This window comes from Uranotaenia lowii, chromosome 1 (assembly GCF_029784155.1).
Source record: "Uranotaenia lowii strain MFRU-FL chromosome 1, ASM2978415v1, whole genome shotgun sequence".
NCBI classification, from domain to species: Eukaryota; Metazoa; Arthropoda; class Insecta; order Diptera; family Culicidae; genus Uranotaenia; species Uranotaenia lowii.
The window spans coordinates 215724382-215750613 of record NC_073691.1 but is presented as its reverse complement, the minus strand read 5'-3'; the positions used below and the strand labels follow the sequence as shown (position 1 = coordinate 215750613).

Sequence of the window (26232 nt, the reverse complement as noted above, 5' to 3'; positions counted from 1 at the left end):
TTATTTCATTTATTTAAACACTTCCTACAGGCCTGTACCGACCATAGACAGTCGCTGTTCCTGTGTATTCTAGAACAGGACTTGTAGTAGACACAGTAATCCGGAACCCTTTGCTAAAGTCACCATCCGGAACGGTCCAGGAACAAGACTTGAAAAAGAATGGAATGGGCACATTGTCAAAAAAAAACTTTCACAACTTCAAAAGTAAACGTTAGAAAAAACTTTCTTACCTGTTCCGACATTTGGAAAGTAGCGTAAGTAATTTCCTCGTAAGTGCTTGGATCGGCAGCATAGTCGAAAACTAATGACATGTTGACCGGTTCAGAAACTGGTCCTTTTCGAGCCCTAAGAACGTACATCTGACTGCCAACTGGAATTGAAAAGCAGGCGCCGCCGTTATTACGTTACCTCGGAAACGAACTGAATAATAGCTCTACCGTTAGTTAATGTTCCCATTCTGAAACTGCAGGCCAAGGCAAAGCCTACTGCCAGAAGACAAACGAAAGCGACCCGTAGGAATGTCATCACAACAAGCTTTGATTCTTCCTGAACTGCGGTTGAGATACTGAAGCATTGGCAATGATTGCTACGATTTTTGTTGTTTCGGTATTTTGGAGATAAGGGTAAGATAGAATCCCTGATTTTGAGTCATAATTTTAGCTGTTCGTTGTACCCCGACTGAAAAAATTGAGTGAAATATTTGTCGTATTGCAAGTTCTAAATTTCAACACTTCGATTTTCTATCACAATATTAAAAATTTTAAAGTTAGGTATAGAGGTACAACATTCAAGAAAAGTTGAAGACTTTAATTAACCTGTCATAACTTGGCGTGCCCTTTCCTTCATTTGAAGGCAAGCACTCTGCCAGGAGCCAATCATCTAGCTCGCGATGAACGTAAGACAGAATTCCTATCTAAGCCAATGATGGTTGTACCGAAAGTCATCTGCAACAAAAAACTATTTGAAAGGCAGTTTGTGACGGCACTTCAGTCAACGATTTTCCATAACATTCATTCGTTTCCTTCTGTCTCAGTCTTGACACTCCACCATCTCTGTGTTCGTCATCGAGAGCGACGGGATTTGCGACTAACAATCAACACAGTAAAAAATGTTGAACAAAATTTCGGAAAAATTTCACTGTTTTAAAATCGATGAGCTTAGGTGATCTACCTGGGTGCAAATCTCGCGTGTTGATGTGCTAAGCTCAAATCCGCATAAATTCTTTAATTTTTTTTTTGCAAGTGTACAAGTAAGCCAAGAAAATTGCCAGAGATCAGGTAGATTGGGGTTTCACCTCCATGGACAGAATCGTGGCCCCACATCAAGTATGCAGGACCGCGTCCTACCTTGATTGTGTTGGTCAATAGGACCAACATCCGCTTTCGAAGTTAGTCATTTTGATGCTGATGATATACTTAGTTGTTGGCACGGGGCGGCTTGGGGTGGATTATGGATTTGAAACGTGATGGCAAATGTCCACAGGGATGGAACTCTAAGTTTCTTTCCCCATTCTTCAAGCGAGTGGTTTGTGTCAGGGAAATGACAATTGAGTCGGAAACGAATCTGTAGAAAACGGAATGATTTTTGTAGCGCTTCATTAAAGTAATGCAATCGTTGAGAAGGCGTACCTTGTGGGTTGATAACTGCCTTCTGACGCGAATGCAAAAAACCACCACAAAAACACTTGTTCAGGGGAGAAAATAATAAAAATGACAACATCCCAGACACGAGTCTCAAGTATGTTTTTTGTTTCCGGGGCCAGAAAAGCGGATGCAAAACGAGAAAACCTTTATGGATGCGTTCATCGGGCTCCGTTTCGCTTTTAATTAAACACGCATCCGTTGCGAGTGGGTATTGGAGTGAGATTGCGCCCGCAATAAACCAAAGAATAAATAAGCGAGCGTCTGATGCGAAAGGGAGACGTTGCAAAATTTTAAGTGGCTTCGTTGTCTGCTGCCACATAAGTAAGCACTTGTCGCGGAAGCAAAGCATGATAATAAGTAAGCGCGCCCTTATCGCGTACAATTGTTTAAGGGTGGATCATAGAGTGAATCATTTAATATTCCAATTTGAAGTTAGGTAAAACATGTGTTCAATTTTCTTAAAAAATTGACGATTGTAATCTTTAAGATAACGAGAATGGCATCTTTCTGTTTCATCTGTAAATAACAGTGTGTCTAATGTTCATACTACCAAGTTACACCTGATCTAAATCCAATCGAGAACTTATGGCAGATCGTGTAGAGCCTCCTATTCCTGTGAAGTCAAAGAATAAGAACGAACTGTGGCACAGTTCCAAAATCTGATAGTTCAAAGCATCTCGAAAGCATGAAACACAGTTCTTGACAACCCGTGTTATTTATTTATTTATGACTTGTTGACTGCTCACTTCAAGATTTTTAAAGATAGTTGCTCTATGAAGTGAAGCGCCTGTTATCAATAACTCATTCGATTTAACAGGTTGGACGATCTTGATTTAGTTTATTGGATTCTACAGCCTTGAAGAGAAACATAAGATTGTTTCATTTACACTTCGGTTTTTTCGATACTTTGGATTTTTTTTTCTCACTTTGTTAAGAGTTCTTAAAATTCAATGTTGAGGAGCGATACTCATTAAATTTCAAATGGATGCGATGGCAGGGTTGAAAGTTTTGGAATCTTTCCTCGGAGATCGATCTTTTCTTGAAAGTGATATATTCACTTAAATTGTAGTTGAAACAAACAGAGTTTCAGGTTCTAAAGAAGCTTAGCAAACAGCACGAAGAGAAGTGGTCAAAAAAGAATTCCCTGCGGAACACTAGAAGGCATATAAAAAAGGGAGGTGTGAGTTCCACGGATGTTTATGGATCCTTATAAAGCTATAGTTAGTTGCTCACACGGGGAAAGTCTATACAAGAACCTTCTAAACAATGTTGAAATTTTTTAGTTTCCTATCAATATCAATGATCATTCAAAGTTCCATCTTCCTTCAAAACTAAATATTTTTCTGATCGTGAGCTCATAACAAAGTTCGAACCAATCTAACGTATCGTATCGTTGATGTGATGAAAAGCGAAAATTAGTGACACCACAGTGCTTTTTCCCAAAAGACTCCCACACAACAATCTCGAGCCGAGCGATATGAGAACGTTATAAGGATCCACTTCGAATCGAACTTGTTGAAACACATGCATATATGTAGATAGAGGCATAAATGGTATCGCATCGCCCGGAAAGTACGTAATCGCAGCTCGGCGCGGGTGAAATTGTAGAGAATTTTCAGCTCGACGTAATTTATGAACAGCTTTTACGCGGCAAGCTGAAAAAAAATCTCAACCTAGGGAGACCGCCGATATGGATGGGGAGTGTTTTGTAAACAAATTTTCGACGACTTTTCATGTATGATTCTTTGTTACGGTTCTTTTTTCTTCTCGTTTGGAGGAAGGGTTGCGAAATGTAATAACGTGATAGCCGCAAGCTATTGAGACATTTCTGTGTACCCAGGGTTTTGATTATCGGGGAACAGAAACTCGAGGGAAATGTTTACATGAGAGAGCCTGTGAATTGAGGTTAAATGCAATTTTAGTTTCAGGTGGTTTGAGAGACCGAAGGCGAATTCTCCAAGGGCAATGACACATGACACCAAACTTTAGAAATTAGTCAAAGGGTTTATTCAAATTAAGTTTTTGATTTTCTGTGTTTTGTGTTCAATTGTTGTTTAATTCAGTTTGAATTAGAAATTGATTCAGATAACCTCTTTGGAATTCTAAGTTTGAGTACCATTAATCAATAATAAATTATTTTTTTCAAATTTCATAAAAATAACTGCAAGAGACGAGTCAAGAACACTCATCAGTTTCGCTCATTTGTCACTCGCTAACCATACTGCAGGCTATTCAACATAAACTATGCTTTCACCCGTTCTGAATAATGTATCCCATCATTCTTCTCGGGCAACCGATATCGGGGAAAGAAATAGAATATAATGCAAATGCAATTTATCCGACCTACCTCTGGAATATCGTCCGGCACTTTGCCCATCCATGAGAGCGACAGAATCGAGCAGTCGCATTTGGTGTTGGTGCTTTTCTCGAAGTGCAGATGCATGTTGTTCGACTGACTGATGTCGCTAGTATCGCGCACACAGACGCTCTCTCAACCGATAAACAAACAACGTTATAAATAATCCACTACTGCCACCTGTACGCCACCGGCAGCCTCAACACTCAACACATTCCACTGGTGGTGTCAACCCCGAATGGGTCAAATTTTCGGTGCACATTCTTCGTCAGTTATAATCTTCATTCGAAACGGAATATCTCGATATCGCGATGCACTTTGTCACAATTCCAGTACTATTTTTTTAGTAGCTGAAAAGAGAGAAAACAGATGGAAACTATTAGTTTTTGCGGATTTACATGGAACTCGCAAACATGCATAACTTCATACACATGACCCTTTTTTCATAACTTCAATCTACTAAGTGGGCGTCGGGGATTCAAGCTGCAGGGGACATCCATAAGTTGTGCTAATTTGAAACGTGACAAATTTGGAATCCATGTTAGTCACGTTCGTGGCTCGGTTCACATTCAGTAGCTTTTAGTTGAGCATCAAATGATGAAACAACGAAAAAAAAAAACGGTAGCTACCTCAACTGTACATGATAAAAAAGGGAGAAACATGTAATGTTTTGAAGAGATAACGCACACACACTTAACCGGATAAGGCGCGTATTCTTGTTATGGGAAATTCATCTCGGAACTGATTGATCGATGTTTTGTCAAAACAAATAAAAAAATTGTTCAATGGAAGCATCTTTGAATAATAAATCGAATCGAATTGTTGTAATAATTTTGATTCATGTAACTTAAGTGAATAGTTGCATATCATCAAAAGTAAATTTTATTATTTTAAGAGGAGTAATTTTATTTTAACTATGAAACTCATATTCCAGGTGGTACCCGGACATACCGTGAGCGCATCATGGGGCGCCATGGTCTAGGACAGATAAGCGAAAACGGATAGCTGTTGGTAGAATTTTTTGGCAACAACAACATGCTGATCGGTGGATCGCTCTACCCCCGTCGACCAAAACATAAGGTCACTTGGGTATCCCGAGATGGCTGAACAGAAAATCAAATTGACCACATCTGCATCAGCCGAAAATGCAGAAGGAGCCTTCATGAGGTCCGCAACAATCGAATCGCATCTGACTATCACTTCGTCCTTGATGAGATACGACTGAGAGTTGCGCGTGTCCAACGTTCGATACGACGTCCGCCGGTTGGAGAATCCAGAGGTGAAAGGGGATTACGGTGAACATCTTGAATCCCGAGCCTCGGAACCGGCGACAGACGGAAAAATCGAAGCACCTGGAATCGTTTGCATTCCTGCTAAAATGCTCAAAGCCTACCTTGCCTTGCCAGCACAAATGTTGCATCGTTTACATTGCATCGGATACAGCAAAATTCCAGGCTGACTGGATGCAGGGTACCCTTATGAAGGTCCCGAAGAAAGGAGACAGAGTGCAGTAACTGGCGTGTCATAACGATGATCTGTACAACCCTCAAAGTTCTCCGACGGCAACAAGCTGAATTCCTACCAGGACGATCATGTGTGGATCACATCACAACGCTACGAATAATACTGGAACAAATCAACGAATTCCAGAATTATCTTCTGCTGGTGTTCGCTGGTTTCGAAAAAGCATTCGAACGACTGAACCAAGAAAACATCTGGACTGCTCTTAGACGACGAGGGGTCCCAGAGAAACTAGTCCATCTCATCGAAGCACAGTACGAGGCATTTTCGTGCAAAGTCCTGAAAGACGGTGTCTTGTCTGACCCAATCCCGGTAACTGCTGGAGTGAGACAAGGATGAGTTTTATCACAGCTACTTTTTTTCTCATAGTAATGGATGAGATCTTCACTGGATCGATTGACTGTAGACCAAACCGAGGATTGGCGTGGAATCTTTCGACAATGGAGCAACTGTACTTTGACCTGACTGACGATATTGTTTTGCTCGTCAAAAGACACCAAGAAATGCAGAGCAAATCCGACTACCTCACTGAAAACTCTAAGGCAGCAGGTCTCAAAATCAATATCGGAAACACCATGTCGATCGAAATCAACAGAGAAAATCCTTCCAAGTTCGTATGGTAGCTGGGCAAAAGGTTGAAAAAGTGGAGTGGTTTCAGCATCTTGGCAGTCATCTGACTTACGGTGGTGCCAAGAAAGACATCGAGTCTCCGAAATATCTGGCGGTCACGCTGGATCTCTCTTCGAACGAAATTCCGGATCTTCAACTCAAAGGTCGAATCCGTATTGTTGTAATGGTGCGAAACGAAGCGGGGACGACGCAAAAACTGCAAATATTTTTTAATCACTGCCTGCCGAATTTTTCTCGCACTTGGTGGCCTGGCAATTGGATCTCAAACGTGGAACTTCATCGCCGCTGTCATCAAGAGCCGCTAGGAATCGAGATTCGGAAACGTAAGTGGAGATGGATTGGGCACACGCTGTGAAGAGATGAAAAAAAGATTTACAAAGAGGCGCTTGACCGGATCCAGATGAGCATCGAAGAAGAAGCATGCCCAGAAGTTCGTGGCAGCGGGCGAAGACCAGCCGCTGAAATCCGCACAGTTGACGAAAATCTTGGCTGGCAGCAAAAGAAGATGCTGGCTCCGGATCGCCAGCAGTGGAGATCTTTTATTATCGCGCCAGCACTATTAACGCGCCAGCACTAAATTTTACTTCGGAAGTCCGGACATCCGACTTCCGACAAAGAAAAGTGAAGTACTAGATTATCGAAAATCTATGCTTTGTTGCCATTCACCAGCGACGTTTCTATGAATTTTATTAAAATTCACAATAAATTTTACTTCGGAAGTCCGGACATCCGACCAAAATGAAGTACTAGATTCTCGGAAATCTTCTCCGGTTCAAATTTTTGTTTTATTAAAATGCAAAATATTTCGGCCCTATGCGTCGGTCAATTGGCGCCGGACCCTTAGGTGGGTTAGGTAGGTATCCTGGCAAAGAAAATCGGGCACCAAAGCGACGCGAGATGAGATTTTGATCTCACTACTCGAACGAAAAAAAAACTTAATTTCAACTAAGTGATGTCTTCTAATTTTCAATGTGATGTTCGGATAAAAAAAATGATTGATGTTCTAATAAAAAAATCTTGTGGCGATTAAAACTAAGTTTATATTTAAAAAAAAACGTCAAACACCAATTTTCTCAATAAATTAACTGAATTAATAAACTTTTCAATGAATCCGAGCTAAAAAAATTAACGGATTCAAAACGTAATGATGGAACAATAGAGTGCCCCAAATGACCCGACTTTTGTAAAAGTTATGCGCTACAGGCTAAAATATTGCAATAGAAGTGTAAGGGTAATTCCTGGATGGGTTTAGTTCCTTATTCAGTTTAAATATCAATCGAAGTATAAGCCTGAGTACCATAAGAGACGAGATTGAACATTTTTGGAGCGGGCAATATCATACCAAAAAAGTTCAAGCATCCTACAGAAACTTGGCAATCCTCAACTGCAAATATTTCAACATATATAGCAATCTGTGCGCTCGCTAAATCTATGAACGACACGGAAACACTTAAAAATTCAATCTTCTACATATATGAGCACTATCGAGTCTTCCCAGACAACTACTTATAAGTTTTTTCTAATCAGAATAATATCTTAACATTACTCGAAAAAACGCAGAAAACAACTGAAATGACGGTCTTTCGACTTGCATCTTATTTTCGATTAAGTTCTAAAATTTTTGTCCATAAACATACAACTGGGTTCTAGAAGCTTGGTAAGGAATCAGTTATTGCTGTTGAAAAGGTATTAGGTATCTACAGTTGCGTTCAAAAACGCACCCACTTCCAACTTTGACAAGCTGCCATTTCTCTCTCGTTTTATATTTTTTCATGAAAATTCCACACAATCTAGTTTAACTATCCAACTAACACTCCACAAAATTTGAAGTCTTTACAATGACGGGAAACAAAGATACAGCTATTCCCGTAAAAAAGGGAAATTTGGAATTGCTTCACTAAATTTGCTGTATTTTTGACAATTTTCATTGAAAAATCATGAAATTTGGTCCAAAAATGTAAAAATGTTTGATCTACTACCAGGCCAAGTTTTGTCAAAATCGATGAACGTGATCAAAAATGGTGCCGGGTTGAAGATGAGGTTCATTATCGCCTAGCAGACGATTTCATTCTTTTTTGGACGGATGTTTGTATGGAAAACATCGTAGTCCATGTATTCTTGGTTTTTTCTTTCACTTTACCAAAATTTATCAGAAAGAATGTTGTAAGAATGAAGAATGAATTACAATAAATTTATAACATTCTTTGTGATAAATTTTGGATTTGTGAAAGAAAAGACCAAGAATACATGGAATTTTAGAGTAGCAATTCCAAACTTCCCTTTTTTACGGGAATAGCTGTATCTTTGTTTCCCGTCATTGTAAAGACTTCAAATTTTGTGGAGTGTTAGTTGGATAGTTAAACTAGATTGTGTGAAATTTTCATGAAAAAATATAAAACGAGAGAGAAATGGCAGCTTGTTAAATTTGGAAGTGGGTGCGCAGCTTCAAGCGATTTCATTCTTTTTTGAACGCAACTGTATATAAATTGTACTTAGCTCGTTGTCTAACTGGATGAAATTCTATGCTTGCTCTCTCCGTTCGCCACTAGAGATGTCAGTTCTTGGATTTCATTATTATCATTATCCACAAAATAACTTTTATAATTAGGGTTCTAAATAACTTGATTTTTTTTCGCAGAAAAAAACTCTTCCGTCATCGACGGTCACAGCTTATCGAGTGTATTCAATTTTGAAGCTCAACAACTTTTTTATATTAACTCTTATCGAAATGCATCGAAATGTCATCGAGTCATAATTAAGGCTTCAAGAAAAACCGTATTCAAAAGAAATCGGCAAAAGGAAACAAAAGTTATGGATGAAAAACTGGTTGTTGATGTTTCTCCCGAACAAAATGTCTCGAAATCCCATACAAACTTTAAGCCTTTCCGTAATCCGATCTGGCCCAAATTTGGCATGAGATCTTGTACTAGGCCTAGAATCCATTTTGGCCTTAAGTGCATAACATTACACAGGTTTTAAATTTCTCATACAAATTTGAGGCAGTCTTTTGAACATGATAGTTCGCTGTAGGATTGGTTGATAATGGATCGATCTTTGGAAAAGATCGATCTTTTTTAACTCAGATTTTCGATTTTGGATTAATTTTTGAGCATGAAAAAAAACGATAAGATCGGTTTATTTTCGATTCGATTTTTTTATCTTTTGGGTTCCTTTTCTTGCTAAGCCGAATATAGAGATCCAATTTTTATTACCGATTTGATGCCAAACAGTGCCATGTGTTGAACATCTAATCTAGGCTTGCCAGATTATTCCCCGAATATTTAAAACTAAATTTGGAAATGGTGTATGTGGCATCCTAGAATATGCCTCTGCTCTCACGCTAAAAGAGAGTATACATATGAGAGGCAAAATTATGTAAGCAATGGTGAGCAATCTTTATTTACCTTGGTAGTCAGATCAGTTATGTGGCAGTCTGGATTTGGACCTCGATAGGGTCCTGATCCGAAACTCCACAGTTTCGTTCGGTCCGGTTGGGTGTGTTTTATTGAAAAAGCCCACTTTTTGCCCGGATTCATTCACCTTGTAAGCAAAACCAAACAAAAAACTCAAATTGAGCTTTTCTAATGTTTCATTTTTGCGCCCAAGAAACGACATTTTAGGCCTAAAGGAAGATTCAAAATCTGCTAATGGGTTTCGATAAAAAAAGTTTTAATTTTTTTTAAAATTTTATTGAACTCTATCTGGGATTTACAATTATTTTCCCGTATCTTGGGTTGAAAATTTTGAATTTAAATGCTTGGATTTTGCCAGGTTTTTAGATAAAATGAACCGGCCAGGAGCCGCGCGCGGAAAATTCTGGCAACCTGAATCATTTGAATATCGGAGTTTGATTGGCTTTTATGGAGTTTTTGCAGGCAGAATTCGATACATTGTAAGTCAATAAATTAAAACTTTAATAAAAGTAGCTTTCCCTTGTTAACACTGGAAAAAAATCGATCCATCAGAGATCGATCCTCCAGCTCCGATTTTTTGGGTGGATCGATCCTACGGCCGTTTTACTGAATGACTGAATCGATCTTAAAGATCGATTTTTTCCTGGAGATCGAATAATCATATTTTGCTGCATCGAAAATGACCGCCTTGCGGCACTTGAGGATATGTTCGTTTCGGTATCAAAAAATCGAAATAAATGTCGGTTCCACACGACTAACAATCCTGACCGGCAAGAAGCTTCAAAGGGACCTGAAGGTCGGTGGAACCGGGCAACCAGTTTAAACGTACCTGACGATTATGAACAAACACGTCTATCGAAGCAACAGACATTTCCTGCGTCTATGGAAGCAACAGACGAACTGCGAAAAATCGAAAAAGAGCCTTACATGCATGTTTTTCTTCTAAACATTTTGACAAATTTAATAGAGAAGATGGTAAAATACCTGAAAACATGTCAACATGAGTGTTTTTGTCCGCCATTTTGAATTTTCTGTTAACAGCTGGAAGGCCGCTTATGAGTGTTCAATTTTTTTTGAAAGTAAGCTCATGTTATTATCTTCCACGGAAAATTACAGAACCTATTTTCTTGCTTGCTTTTTTTAATCACCATCCGAAAAAAGGTCACTTTTTATTGCATTCGTTACTTTTTTAACTTACATTCGCGAAAACTTTACTTTGACTCACTTTAAAGGGACAGTAACAGTCTTGTAATTTCAGATCATTGTAGTAAACTTTCTAGTTAACACACGCGCAACTGATAGATACGTAATTGCTTTGGGGGCTTTCCTATCCATCATATAAGGCTGCAGTTCTATTTCGGTGTGCTTGCTGCCTGTTGGCATTGAATAACCTCGGCGGGCCCTAGGTAATACATACGTGTAGGCTTGTGCATTGTTTTGCATGTGCCTGTTTTAGCGATCGATAACGCCGTCTTGGTACAAATCGAATCATGTTTCGAGGTTATATGCATGTACCGACAACCTACGTATGTTGCCAGGAAGTGAACTCCTCGATGTGTATGGCACGAAAACAGCACAGCGACTCCCAAGCCGTGTCCATAGGATAGATTCCTCCAGGCCCGACCCGACGATGTGGCGCCAGGTTTCACATGGCTTCCCATTTAGATGCTTATTGTGTGTGGCGGGGCAACGAAATCCGCACGTTGACTTTATTGCAAAATAAGGTCTGCGATGAAACGCTTGTTGAAGTTGAAGGTGACGTTGATTCGGCTTGCGGACTGACACCCGTGACACGTGATGTGACATTAGATGAGCGAAGAATGAGGTTAGACAATTCTCATAACATTCTCCTCCAGAAATTGCTTTGAGGAATGATGAACGAAATTTTTGGTTTCATATCATTTTGTTTTAATTTTAACAGTTTAAAAACACAAACCCAAACCCAACTCGTAAAATTTCTATAAAGTTTAACCACATTCGAACTTAAAGGAAGAATTTAAACTGACAAGATTAAAAAAAGTTCGAAAACAAAGTTTCGGGCAATTCAATTTGAACGGATGGCTGGCCACATTTTTCCTGCGGTAATCTTCCGATAGCTTATCTGCGGAGTGGAAAACGGACGCGTGACCGACCGCTGCTGCCTTTCGAGTTTTTATACGAATGGTTGGTGGTTTGACTGGTATGGAGGTAGGTGATTGATTTTGGGTTTCAGCTAGCTTCCGGCAAGAAAAAAGGCTAAGTCCTTTGTGAGAAAACAAACCCAACTCGGCACCTGTGTGTGCTTCCGCCAGGGATCACCCGCGCCACACAAGTTTCCGGAAAGTTATTAAATTATTCCACAGCAGCAGCTTGATTGGTGATGCAAGCTCAATGATTTTCGTAGAGTGGTTGAATTAAACAATAGAAAACCAAATCCTTCGGTCGGATACTTCATTTTGAGAAACGTAAGCTAAAGACTTTAGTCTCATAATAATTGTAAGAAGGCGATACATTCAGTTAAGGTTCAACAAATTGAAATTTATTACATGTCGAACCTTGAATATATGTACTCAAAGCGTCTCGACCAGAATGCACCGTGAGGCAGCTGATTGATCTGCCCATGGTGAAGGACGGTTTAAATTGGAATTGTAATTTATTGCGACGGCGACCATCATCGTCTCGGTGAAATCTATTGCACAACTAATTACTTTCTTGTCTCGTGGAACCGTTGTTTGTTACAGTGACACTTTTCAATTAACCCAATCAAGAGTTCCCGTGTTGAGTGATCCTGGTTTGGATGTTTTCATTTCTACTTAAACTTTTTTAAATATGTTACTTGGTTGTGAATGCTATTACACATGATTCCTCATAATTATCCTTGAACATCTGAATTTCTTCTTTCTTCTATTTTAGACTTTCATTATTTCTACAATTTTCTTTATTGAACCAAATGTTTTGGAAGTCAAGCTATACTCACAATTCAGCAATAGAAAACTATAAAGCACCTTAAAAATTTCTTTTTAAAAATACTTGTGTAGAAAGGCTTCCTCCAGGAGGTTCTGAAGCAAAGGGTTCGTCAAATGAAGAGTTTACTTCTGGATCTGCGGAGTGCACATTCATAGTCATTGATAATTTTTATCCTTTTGAGATGTCGTTTTTTTAACACTGCCCTATCAATGCAGCTTATTTTTATTTCAAAATCGCATTTAAATAACTTTAAAATTCCAGAAAAAAAAACCAAAACATAAAAAATTAAAATGATCTATCAGTTTCAAAAATGACGCTTTTTCCAAAATCGCATTGAAATACCTTCAAAATCCCGGAAGAACAAAACATAAATCATTGAAATAAATTACCAATGACAAAAAGATTTTTTGTCAATTATTTATTTCTGTCATTTTTATCAATTTTATTGTTTTGGTCATTTTTTTTATTTTTGTCATGTTTATCAATTCTGTCATTTATGACATTTTTGTCATTTTTATTGTTTTAATCATTTTTGTCATTTATGTCTTTTTTATCATTTTTTTTGTCATTTTTGTTTTTTTTATTTTTGTCATTTTTAACATTTTTATTGTCGTTTTAGTCATTTTTGTAATTTTTATAACATTTTTATTTTTGTTATTTTCTCATTTTTTTTCATTTTTGTTATATTTTTCATTTATGTCATTTTGGTATTTTTTTTTTTTTTTCATTTTTGTCATTTTTATCTTTTTCCTCATTGGTCATTTTGGTCAGTTTTGTCATGTTGTCATTTGTGTCATTTTTGTTTTTATTTTTTTCATTTTGTTTCATTTATTTCATTCTTGTCATGTTTGTCATTTTGGTAATTTTTTTTCATTTTGGTCACTTTTCATTTTTATCATTTTTCTTATTTGTCATTTTTGTCGTTTTTGTCATGTTTGTCATTTATGTTATTTATGTCTTTTTTGTCATTTTGTCTCTTTGGTCCCTTTTCTCATTTTTATCATTTGTCATGTTTGTCAGTTTTGTCATTTTTTATAATTTTTATCATTTTTGTCAGTTTTGTAATTTTTGTAATTTTTTTCGTTAGTTTCGTCATTTATCATTTTTTCTATTTAATAAATTTTGAAACTCGAATCTGCTAGAATATCGGATTTTCCCAACACCGGTGTGTGCAAAAGCGTTGTTTTTTTTTGTTTCAATTATAGTTATTTTACCATCTTTTGAGCATTCGCGACTTTATCAACGTTGCAGTTGGCGGATCGTTATTGAAAAACTTATTCGGTACAACTGTGTTCGATGTTTACTTTTGGGCTCGAACTCACGGACATCGGCTCAGGAGACAACAGACTTGCTAACTGAGCTATATCACCAGCCCTGCAAAACGTTGTGATGTGTTGTAAACCTTCGAAATTTCCATTTCCATTTCAACCAGTGAACTTGGTCTTAAAGGCTTGGCGATTACCTGAACATAATGTCTTTTACAGTGAAACAGTTTCATGGTGCGAAATTCGTTCAGGATTTTTAATTGCTATCCGTCTAGTCTCTAGTGTTAAATTCCTTACAATTTTCATCTGTATAATAAAGTAGATCATCAATTGTATCGATGTACCCATATTGTATTGTTTTCAAACTTTTGAATTTGTTATAAATTGGTGGCAGAATTCAAAAGATTCGAATAAAAAAACTTGTCCTACTAGTTCAAGCCATGCACTACTATCGTTGGTCTATGCGCTTCACATTTATCCCACAGGATGCCAACGTGAAAACACGTTTATTCGTCCGAGAAACGTGACCGATCAGTAAAACTTCCGCCGACTCCTGTTGATGATGACGATGGCTACCGACGTGGAATAGAAAATAGATTGGTCCCACTTTAATAATTAGAAACGGAATTTGCCACCCTCTCTCCCACATTCACTGGCGAGCCTGGCTGAACCGGATAGACGGGCTTCTTGTTGCTTCCTGAGAAGTCCTAGAAGTTCCGGGGTGCCACCGGAGGCAGAAGATCTTCTCACAGTTGAGTTGCTCTGCCTGAATTTTTCATCGCTTCGGTCCGCTAGGTACTCGTGCCGAATTTCGATGCTCTGCTCAGTGATGAGTAAGAATGGTGTTACCTACAACAACTGTGTTTCACCATCCCGTGTCCCGAGGCTTTTCGAAAGAAGCTTGGTAAACGAAAATGCCATTGCTGCATACATTTAGGTGAAAGCCTGGTTTTCTTCCTCGACTGCACAACAAGAAGCACACAAAGCTAAACGATACTTTACGATTATGGCCACCGGCAGCCTTTCGGATGTTGGTACCTACAACGAAACGAAAGTCAAAGGTGGTTCGTTCTTGGGTTTAATATTTAAATATCCTTCAGACTGTTTGACTTCGAGTTGGCCGCCCCGACAAGAGAGTGGGGCACTGCTAACGACTGCAAAAGTGTTTTTGGGAAATGGCCTTACCACGTGAGCTTTGGCTCGGGAGACAACCGTCCTATAGGTTGGATACATTTTTATTGCACCGTTTTTATTGTAGCTTGAAGTTACCACTCGGGGGAGTTCGATGATTAAGATTCTTTGCAATAGAGAAGAGCGAAGGAAATCAATAGGATAATACACATTTTTTTTGATAAAGTAATCAACAATGCCATGTACTATTTGCTAGATTTTGAACCCTTTATACAACTACGTGTATTTTAATTTCTACTGCCGCAGTTCTAAAAATCTGTACCAATTGATATCGATCAGTAAATCAGATTTACAAGTTTCAAATTGGCAAAGGTTGCTTTGGTGCACAAGATTCTTGGGACATTTTCCTTGGGACATCAATCGCATGCTCCAGGTCTCCAAGGAAACTTGCGGTGCATCGTTATTATTTTCAACGTCGCGACGTATGCGACGTGTCGCTAGTAGGCAAAGCTGCTATGATTTATTAGCGCTCATAGTTTGGATTTTTTCTGCATGCATAATATTTTTCATCATCTATTTACATCTATTCTGTTTCCAAAAGTTTCAAAATTTTGATAATAGATTTATTTCAAAATGTATTTTTTTGCTGAATTTCGGATGGAATACCCCCCACTGGGTTAAAATAAAAATAAAGTAGTTCAGTATCTTCAGTAGTTTTTTGATCTACTGAAAGATTTGATTATTTATTTATATAATTCTTTATTTGAAACGGCTCATACAATTAAGTTTCAAGGAGCCAAACTCGCTTTTTTGTTTTTACAATCGTTTTTAAGATTTGATTACATAAAACATTATAAAAATCATAAAATTGGTTTTTAAATATGCAGTTTATTTGAGAATGTGTATTGAATCGAGAAGTATTTCTTTGTTTTTTGATACTAACAGAGACTGTTACCTATAAAATAATGCAAAAGGCTCAAAAGTCACATGAGACACTTTCGCATAGAACGGTAGCATAGGATTGAAGGATAAAACCTAAATTTATGAGAGGAGTAGGCGTTTATCTGATGGCATCGCATGTGTTTTTTTCGGGTCCGAGAAAACTTTTAAAATTGATTGTTTTCAGTATAATTTTTGTGATAAGTTGTGCGCATATATTTAAAATGAGTATCCAGCAGAAGTCCATAAAAACACTTATCGCCGGAACTGTTTAAACCTGCTTGTGGATGTGCTTCAACCTGGTTTATGAGTTAGCAAAAATTTGCTGTGTTCAGGAGGTTTCAATTGTTTTTTTTTCGCAATTGGTCCATGGCATCCGGAGGTAAAGTAATTTAATTTACTCAAAAATTGTGCAAAATTTTTAAATCGTTATTTCATAAAATCGTTTGAATGCAACTTCTGACGGAGCTCACAAATTCCGCCGAAAAAGCAGATTTCATCACTCTAAAATACTGAAATACTGCAATTGTTGATTCAAAAATGTGCTGTGGTTCGAGTTTTTTCATGGTGAAAAATGTTTGTTGATCGACTTGCGCTGCAGACGGAATTAGCAATGTGAAATTCAACGCATTGAAAACTGTCACGAACGGTGATGTCAACCTCAGTGATGTGACTCACGAAGATATTCCCAAAACTGTCACGTAGCTTAAAAAGCTTTCATACCCACGAACAATCATTCGCATGAAGTAAAACAAGGCATCGTTGTACATCGTGCTGTCGGGGAAGAAATATTCGGGAAGCTTTCATCGAGGTGTTTGGATAGTATTTTTTTTTTTTTTTTGGAAAATGAATGGCATTTCATGCAAGTGTGGAGAAAAAAGATTTCCCGATTCGGGCAAAAGCCTTAAGAGTCTTGGCATGCTACGATCGGATAAGTTTTTTCCCTTCCATTTGTGGTTCGCTAAGAAATTGATGAAGCCTTATGATGACTCAATAATCAGTATTTTTATTATGCTTAGCTTAGCTTAGCTTAGCTTAGTTGACTACTCATATCCACCTTAAATCATTGAACTTGAAGTGCTCAGATATGATAATTCATTTAAAATTTCAGATAACATATTTGATTAGACTTTGTTCTACTTATGCACTTCAAATTCCATGATCGCTGGCGTGGCTAAGCAGAACAAGTTCTACGTCGCCAATGGTTGCTACTCCGTGATTGATCGAGGCCATCAGCTTTATGCAAGGGCCAAAAGAATGGTGCTTGGGACTAGCAGTTCATTCACAATGCACAAAACTCATGTTCTCCTTTGAAAATGATCAATAACGGCGCCGGCCACGTCCTAGTAGTCAATGAGGAATGAAGGAGGGATTGTTAGTAGGATATTTCATAGGATCAATTAACAACCTTTTGTTACTTTGTATTCCAAAGGTTAGTTTTAAAAAATTCAGATACAAAGGTAAGTCAATATCACCAAGTATAGAAACCGTCTATACGTCTGCGAATCTATACATATTTAAATATCCAAGGAAAGGGTTGTATTAGTAAGGAAAAGGTTATAGATCAGGACCCACTTTGTTCAATGGTGCGATCGAGTTTTCCTACACCTCCTAGGCTCCTAGATTTTTCTTAAGGGGGGGGGGGGTAGGGTCTAACGGGTATAAAAAAACACCATTTTCACGATTTTTTTCTAGAGCTATCGTTCAAACAAATGTATTCAATTTTTTTGCATTATACAAAACATTGTTAAAAGAACATTTAGTAATTTTTTCGTAGAAAAATATTGAAAAATGAGCCGGTGACGGAGCATTTTCGAGGATGCCTTTTAGAAAACAGGATTTGCGGTGGACTCAGCACAGAATCATCTGAAGTCAAAAAATCAGAGCAAAATATTTTTAATAGATGTTTTTCTGGACCCCAACGTTTTTATTTAACTTAAAAATATTTTTATGAAATTTTTGTGGCTGTTTGAAGTAAAAACTACGATTTTTCACTTAAAAATCTGCCCTTTTTCACCTCTAAAATCTCCCCAAAGTAAAAAAATCAAAAAAGAAAAACGTTGGGGTCTGGTATTTTATATGTAGAAAATATGTTCCAAATTTGAAAAGAATCGGACAAGTAGTTTTCAAATGACGATGTCCACGGACTTTGAAAATGTGCTTTCGAGAAAAACGCGTTTGATGTTTCTGCTCTTGCTTTCTGTCAGTATTAGATAGGAGGAGATAAAGGCCTATAACTTCTACAGTTTTGCTTCAAATGACTTGAAAATTTTACACAACATTCTTGAAATGTTTTACAATAAGAAAATAAAAAAATAAAAAAATCGATTTTTTGAAAGTTTTGGACCCTACCCCCCCCTTAAGGAAACTCCTATTTGTGTCTTTGAGGCATTTGAAAGAAACTAAGAAAGACCTTTACCTAGTAAAGTGAAAAATGTGTTCATTTTTAACTAACTTGTTTTCCTAATTCTTATCCCTGATACACTAATGTTTTTCCAAAAACGATATTTCAGAGTTAAGACATTTATCAAACTTCGAAGAGAATTGATAAGAAGATATAGAAAATATTAAAATTTTGTTCATGGATGAAGTGAATCTCCTTTTTTCTTTATTTAATTTCTAACTTGTTATAGGTTGTGATAACTAAATAAAATTGTTTTTGGAATTCATCAGTGCAATTCAACTCTTTGCCTCATACTCTTTATGAAAAATATATTTCCTTCGAACATAGATTTTGATGGTAAAATTATTTAGTTATTTATAAATTTCCTTGATGATTATCAAAATTATTATGGAATTATTAATTATTTATCAAAGTATAAATAATGAAATATGTTATTTATTGGGCCTTATTGTTTTATATCAACTTAAAGCACTGTTTATTATTATAAATATAATGCAAATTTATGTTGATGGTTAATAACAGTTTTAATCAATGCTTTCTTGAAAATCCCCTATTTGTTTTTTTAGCCTCGTGGTGATAAAACTTTTGAAAACCTGTACCTACTATATACACTGCCGGCCAAAAGTTTGGGATCACCCGCCTAAAAACATGCAAATTTTGATCGTTCATATCTCAGCCGTCTTAGGACATATTGCAAATCTTCTGATCTCATTTGAAAGATAATGAGCAATAGCTATTTCGGAGTTATTTTGCCCATAAATAATGTTTTAGTTTTGCACCTAAAACTTAACCTAAAGTTAGAGCATTTTCAAACAAACGCACTCAATATTCAAAGCCGATCATCTCGCGATAGGGTGGACCAAATTTCAAAATTTGAGTTGCATTAGAATCCTTATTCTATACTTCTCAAAATACAATCAAAAAAATTTGTGCAAAAATTTAAGAATGTACTTTTAATTAATAAAATAGACACTTAAGTTATCGTCCAAAAGTTTGGGATCACCCCTCAGTATGGTGTATTGGCCAAAAACATGCAAATTTATCTCATTCATATCTTTCTCATCTAACATCGTATTGCAGATCTGAAGGGTGCATTTGAAAGCTTAGGAATTGTTGTTTTTCCATAAATTCATACAAAAATTATATTTTAAAGTGATAACCATAAACAATTTACTTGAAATTAATTGTTTTTTGAAAATTCACACTTATGATTGTGAATTTTTTATGGTTATGGATTAAAAATATAATTTTTTAATGAATTTATGAAAAAACAACAATTCCTAAGCTTTCAAATGCACCCTTCATATCTGCAATACGATGTTAGATGAGAAAGATATGAATGAGATAAATTTGCATGTTTTTGAAAAAATGATCCCAAACTTTTGGTCGATACACCATACTAGGGGTGATCCCAAACTTTTGGACGATAACTTAAGTGTCTATTTTATTAATTAAAAGTACATTCCTAAATTTGTGCACAAAATTTTTTGATTGTGTTTTGAGAAGTATAGAATAAGGATTCTAATGCAACTCAAATTTTGAAATTTGGTCCACCCTATCGCGAGATGATCGGCTTTGAATATTGAGTGCGTTTTTTCGAAAATGCTCTAACTTTAGGTTAAGTTTTAGGTGCAAAACTAAAACATTATTTCTGAGCAAAATAACTCCGAAATAGCTATTGCTCATTATCTTTCAAATGAGTTAAGAAGATTTGCAGTATGTCCTAAGAGGGCTGAGATATGAACGATCAAAATTTGCATGTTTTTAGGCGGGTGATCCCAAACTTTTGGCCGGCAGTGTATTTGAATTTTGTGTTTTTATGCAATGAAAACCGGTTGTCTTCGAATTCTTGCAATGGATAATAAATTAATTAAAAGGTACTGTGCGTTGATTGTAACAATAAGCACAGTTTGATTTTCGCTTTACGTTAAGTGTTTTTCAAACGTTAAGTTGTAGTGTTCTTACTGGCTAACTTTTTATTTATCTTTTATTTCGATTGATCGTCTTCTGGAAATACGCGGTGTTAAAACCGAAAATTCAACTTCTGGAAGTATGAAACACGACAGGAATACCTAAAAAACTATTTCCTGAATTACCTTGACAAAAAATAATAATGCTAGAGAGCCCATTATGAAGCTGTCAAAAATTCAGCTTCAAAATTTGAAAATATTCTTTTTTTCCTAATTAACTTAAAAAGATAAATTTGAAAAAATATAGATACAGAAAAATGGAAACGAGCTGACTTATCTTAAGATCCGTTTTTCTTAGCGCACGGCTCCTTCTTCGGAAAACCTCCTTTGATCTCGTTCGCGTAGGATCAGCCCTCCTCACGAAATTCCACTTTTATACTGTTAACAACCCTAAAACACAGCACTCAAATATAACAGCCACAATTTATCAATCCTTTACAGCAAAAAATCATTTAAATAAAACCGTTTTTACTTCTCGTCATTGGGGAGAAAAAATCGGACGAAAATTAGAGACGTGATCTCAATAATCAGTATTTTTATTATGTGTAAAAAATAACTCATTTCTAGTTGCAGAAGGATGGGAATGTAAGTGAGATCTGGAGTGAATTTTGGCTATCTGCAAATTCATCTGAATTCTAAGTGACCACCAAGTGAAAATCTCTTATGTGACCGGTCCAGTGAATTTCAAGTAAGCATCGAAGACATTCAGTGCCAGTCACTTAAGTGAAGAATAAGTGAATATTGACTCGGTCACTTGAAATTTAAGTGAGGGGCAAGTTAAATGTACATAAGCCATTTGAAATGAAAAAAATCACTGAGTTTTCACTTTCTGGGTTCAGCGTATGCTACTGGTGGTCCACGCTTCTTTTTTCCTTTGATCCCGACGTCTCTGCGTTCTCTGCTCCACTGTGGGCCCGGCCGGTTTATGTTTTCTATTATTTTAATGTTTTAATGTCAACATAATGGAAAACATGAACAAAGATAAGAAGAATAATAACATTTTTTGTTATTTTCCGGGATCAGGAAAAAAAAACTTAATTGTGGAAGTATGAATAGAGAATAGTGAAAGGATAAAACCTAAGTTGATGAAGTATCCTTTCCCGTTTTAATAAATTTGGACAATGATTTTCATTTGTTAGAAGCTCAATCCACTATTTCTAGCATTCACTACCAGATTCGACATTTGATTTGATGCCTTCTTTTATCTAGAACAGTGAAAGTGAAAAAAAACTATATCAAATTGCGTATCCAGTTGTTGAATGAAAATCGTCAACAGAACGTGCCCAAAAGGGCTTGTGATATAGCTCAGTTGGCAAGTCTGTTGTCTCCTGAGCCGATGTCCGCGAGTTCGAGCCCAAGAGTAAACGTCGAACACAGTTGTACCGGATAAGTTTTTCAATAACGATCCGCCAACTGTAACGTTGATAAAGTCGCGAATGCCATAAAGATGGTAAAACGACTATAATCGAAACAAAAAAAAAAAAAAAAACGTGCCCAAAGCTGATCGTGATTTGTTTGTGCGAAAAATTCTCATTTCAACGATACATCTCATGGCAGTTTCACATGGATGGACGAAGAAAAAGCAGGCGGAAAGGTCGAGGAATTGATACATGGAGTAAGGGCGAAGCACCGAGGAATGTGACGTGCCATCTCGTTCAGAAGTTCATGATCGCGACCAAAAATAATCCATCAGATTTGAATCGACGATCTTTTTTCCTCGTTTGAATATGTACTATAAGCATGTGTACATTTTGTTCGCGATTCTCCCATGAATAGTGTCGATCTGAAAGATCTTGGGTGTATGTATATGGGTGTGGATATATACAGATCATATTGATGATGGCAATCTTTCGGGTTGGTGGGAGTATGGATTTTGCGATGATCGCGTGTTTTCCCTTTTCATTTGTGATCTCGTTTGTCGTGCAACAGCTGTGCTGTGGCATTCACAGCTTTGCTATATTTTTGAAATATTTTGAGCTCGTCGAAGCTTTTATTTTCATAACATCGTAATAATAATGATAATGTAATAAAACTAATAATATAGTTATAATGACAAAATGAGGATGCAAAGAAATGCTCTAAAAATATGGGGATGAATAAACCCGTTGGTTAAAAATCCAAAAAAAAAATGTTCTAGAAATAATAAAACAATTAATGATTTGGTCAAATACGTGTTTTCTTAGTTTCATAAAAGTATTCACTCATCCAAATTAACGTTTTTTTTTGTTCCAAACGGTCTTGTACGTTTCTATCAAACATTCTTCATCAAATGATTGACTGATTGATTGATTGATTGAGACTTAAAATTTTGATGTATGTTCCGAATATTGAAAGTAACAGCAATTTTCCAAAAAACTACTTTTAACAAAAAAAAAAAAGAATACAGTTTTTTTCTGCATGTTTTCTCAAATATCTCCCAAAAATCTACTGAAATTATTGAAAATATCATCAGCGTATTTTTTGTGAAGATATGACTGAAAATATTCGAGCATTTCCAGATGATAAGAATTTAGTTAGTGTTTTTTCAAAACAACACTGCAGGCATTAAAGGAATAAAAACCGTAAATCTTTCATAATTTTTATGATAATCGGTTATATGGTCGGAGATATGGTCAAACCGACAGAAACAATCGATCCAAGAAGGCCAGCGGCTATTTTATCCCTACGGCTGCGACACTGGTCTGGTCGTAAACGATTCCCATACTGTTAGTTGGCCTTGACTTTTCCTTGGAGCGCGTGGCGGCGAATATCTGCATTCGCTTTTCCCTGCATGGCAGCCAACAGCAGGGTCCAGCCAGAAGTTATGCAATGCCAAAGGTGCTTCCAAATATATCATAGTTCTGTCGCTAGTAAACACAGACTTCTTGGGTTTGAAATTCAAGAAATCAGGTAGGGCTACGTAGGTGATGAATGTTTCTATGAAAAAGCACATGCCGTGTGGGTTTATTATACATACCTTCAGATGTTTACAGTACAATGTCAAAATGTCGCTGTCGACGCCAGGATAAACGAAACTTGGCAACTGTTCAGAAAATTCCACCGGAGATGTTAACGGATGTGGGTAGACCGGCCGATGAGTGAGCTCGTCATAGCGAACGTGATGCGAGCGAATTATTGATAAGCTCTGTGGTGACACTCGAACCTCACGTCTAGTTGGCTGTCCCCGGACCCTCGAAACCGGACATTATATGGTAATTGGTTTTCTTGCCCGAAGGATTGGAATTCATACGGGGAACGTGTCCAGCTCGTGAATGGCAAAGTATGTGATGACAGGTTTTTCTTGTGTATGATACTTCTCCAAATATAATCCAATTTTGTATTTCAGATTGAATTTCTCGACTTCGCACACCGTTCTTTTTGTCGCACAAAATTTTTCTTTCAGTTTGTCACCCGAAAAGGATATCACGGACCGATGGCTGCTCCACCATTCGGTGTATCGGAACGCACACTCATACACTTGCACCAGAAAAATAACTCCGATTTGGGCTACAGTTGGGCAGCAGTTGATAAAGGGAGAAAAATTGGAATTATGTCATTTGACATTTGCTTTTCCTTTCAACACTTGAGCTTCTTGCTGGTTTGAAAAAAAAAACTTTTCTTCTTTTGAAAATGGACAAATGCACCCTTTCACCTACCCATACATGGTAGGGTCGCAATAGATACAAATTATTGATCTAATATCAATTCTGGCAAGCTAAAAATAAAGCTTGTATGCACACTTTTTTCGTATCACATATTAGCATGATTTGATCGATTATTCCATGTAAACGATTAGAACATCAAACTTTGAACAGTCACGAACATTTTACGAAACTTGTAAAATACCATCAAGCTCGTCTAAACAGATTCCAAATGCCTGTTCGAATCCGAAATTTCACTCCGATGACACCAGAAGTAACACATTTTCCCAAGTTCACACAATCTAAGGGTAATTGGAAGGAAGAAACGACACCTTATTCCTGTCCTGCTGCTGTCCACCGATTGAAAATGAAAATTTCGATCACAGTAATCCACAGAACCGAGTTTTTCGATCGCTGTGAACTGCTAAACGTCAAATCATTCACTGCGAGAAAATTTTCTCATCCACTAGCCCAGAGCCTGATGTGGTGTAAACGAGCGAGCATCGCGACAAAAATTTTCTCGCCCTCCCCCGGATACTGGTAGTGGTGTTAGCAAAAATGTATGTATCGATTTTCCCAACCTACCCTCTTCTCTCGCGTAAATCTTTCTGTTAGTTGTATTGTAGACCTACATATATCCTCTCTCCACAAAACATCGAAGAATCCAAACAACAAACCGACATACGACGACAACGCATGACATCGCCGCCGCCGGTCAGACTGCTGCTTACTTCCGCACATCCAAGAAGGCGACTACACGTTGTAGTCGTACTTTCCAGCACACTAGATTAAAAAAATCTTTAAAAAAATACATTAATGCATTTTTAACATATCCTCATTGGCCGTTGCGCTTTTAAAACCTCAACTCGTTTAAACAATCTCAAGTTAGAAAATTCTAACAGTTAGCGAAATAAAATGATGATAAAGTCCAAGATTGATTCAGTGTTCAAAACACATTCATACCTAAAAAGGAGCTGGGTACATTTCTCTCCAAATGGTTCGAAGTTGGTTTGCCACCACCAGGAAAGCGCACCTACCGTAGGTTCCCGGAGGGTTGGATGGGGGAATATTTTGTGTTTCGGAATGGCGGAAATGTGAAGAACGTTGATGGTGGGGGGCAGAAAAATGGAAACAAGTGTGCCATGCCGCCGTGCCATGTGCTACTGATTACGCGCGGGACCGAAAACACGCACACTACAAACGGTGTCGAATCTTTGATAAAAGCATAAAAGAGAGCATGAGAGCAGGATACATTTCGGTTGTGCTTGTGTTGAGTGGGTGTTTGAGAATTACAGTAGCCGGGGTTGGTTTTCCACCTGTTCGTGGGGTGTGGCAGTGGAATATCTGAGCTGGTGGGTGGTGTGGTGGGTGTTTGCTGTTGGCCGGGAAAACTGTCATCGCACGTCATCGCTTAAACCGATTCACGGACCAAATTGTGAATTTGGGTTGGTGACCATGCTAAGTTGGTACGTTTAAACGGTTTAAACCGTTATAAACATGACTTTTATTATAGAAGTAAAGCTAAAAAATCTTTCAAAAATATATGTACATAAGACTTTCTCCAACTTTCTAAGAGCAGAAAATACGGCATTTTTAATTTTCTTTTCTTGTTTCTGGGATGAATTATCCAATAGGCATTGAAAATTTGCAACCTCTTCATTTGGTGTATTAATGAATTGTTTGACCTTTTTTTTCAATTCTACTGGCAATATTAAAAAAAAAAAATACCCGAAAACGGTACAACTTATGAAATATTTCCCAAATAATTCTAATAACCTTGGAAGGAACGATAGATCCAAATGCTTCATCATCATTCAACATACCACAACTTCAAGCAAGAGGATACTGGTGTATTGCGCCTCCTGTTGGAATAACCTACTTTTGACGATAAAACAAACGACCATTGCCTAGATTAACTCCAGAAGAAAAATATATCAATATATGACAAGTATTAAATACCTATTCTCAAAAACTTAAAAATCTTGCATATATGTATACCTTCGGTACTGTTAGGACGTAGTAAGCAGCGACTCCTATGGTGCGAAGCATAGTTACGAATGTATCCTTAGTTACCTAGTTTGTTAGGAAAATAAAACTTTTCAATCTTTGACGAGCATTCAACCAAGTTGGTTCAGCTGTGTTTCACTTTGCTCAATTGGTTATGAGCCCAGCTGAATAATTGAAGCCCGGAAGATTCTGCAAGTAGTTTAAAGAAGCCATGGTTCTGGAAAGAGATTTCCCCAGCGGTCCAGCAGCACAAGGCGGTGCTAGCGGAGTGAGCGGTCGAAATCCTTCGCAAATCAACAGCGGATTTGGTGATGGTTCGAACGGTGCACAAGCGCACGCAAGCGGAAACGTTCGAGTTCTCGGACAAGTCAGTCTCCCGGCGCTGGA

General features: G+C 37.3%; 1 protein-coding gene across 2 annotated transcripts in view; it reads right to left on the bottom strand.

Moving 5' to 3' along the window:
* Positions 1 to 23799, bottom strand: part of LOC129747744 (tubby-related protein 4) — an 81155-nt gene extending 57356 nt beyond the window's left edge. Inside the window, exons 1-2 of one of the 2 annotated variants that reach the window (XM_055742096.1) lie at positions 23175 to 23799; positions 3991 to 4349 (exon numbers count right to left, since the gene is read on the bottom strand). In XM_055742096.1, the coding sequence (XP_055598071.1) occupies positions 3991 to 4086 (96 nt within the window). In that variant the 5' untranslated portion in view covers positions 4087 to 4349; positions 23175 to 23799. The remainder of the gene's footprint in view (positions 1 to 3990; positions 4350 to 23174) is intronic. The other variant, XM_055742089.1, reaches the window with a different exon arrangement.
* Between the last annotated feature and the right edge of the window lie 2433 nt (positions 23800 to 26232).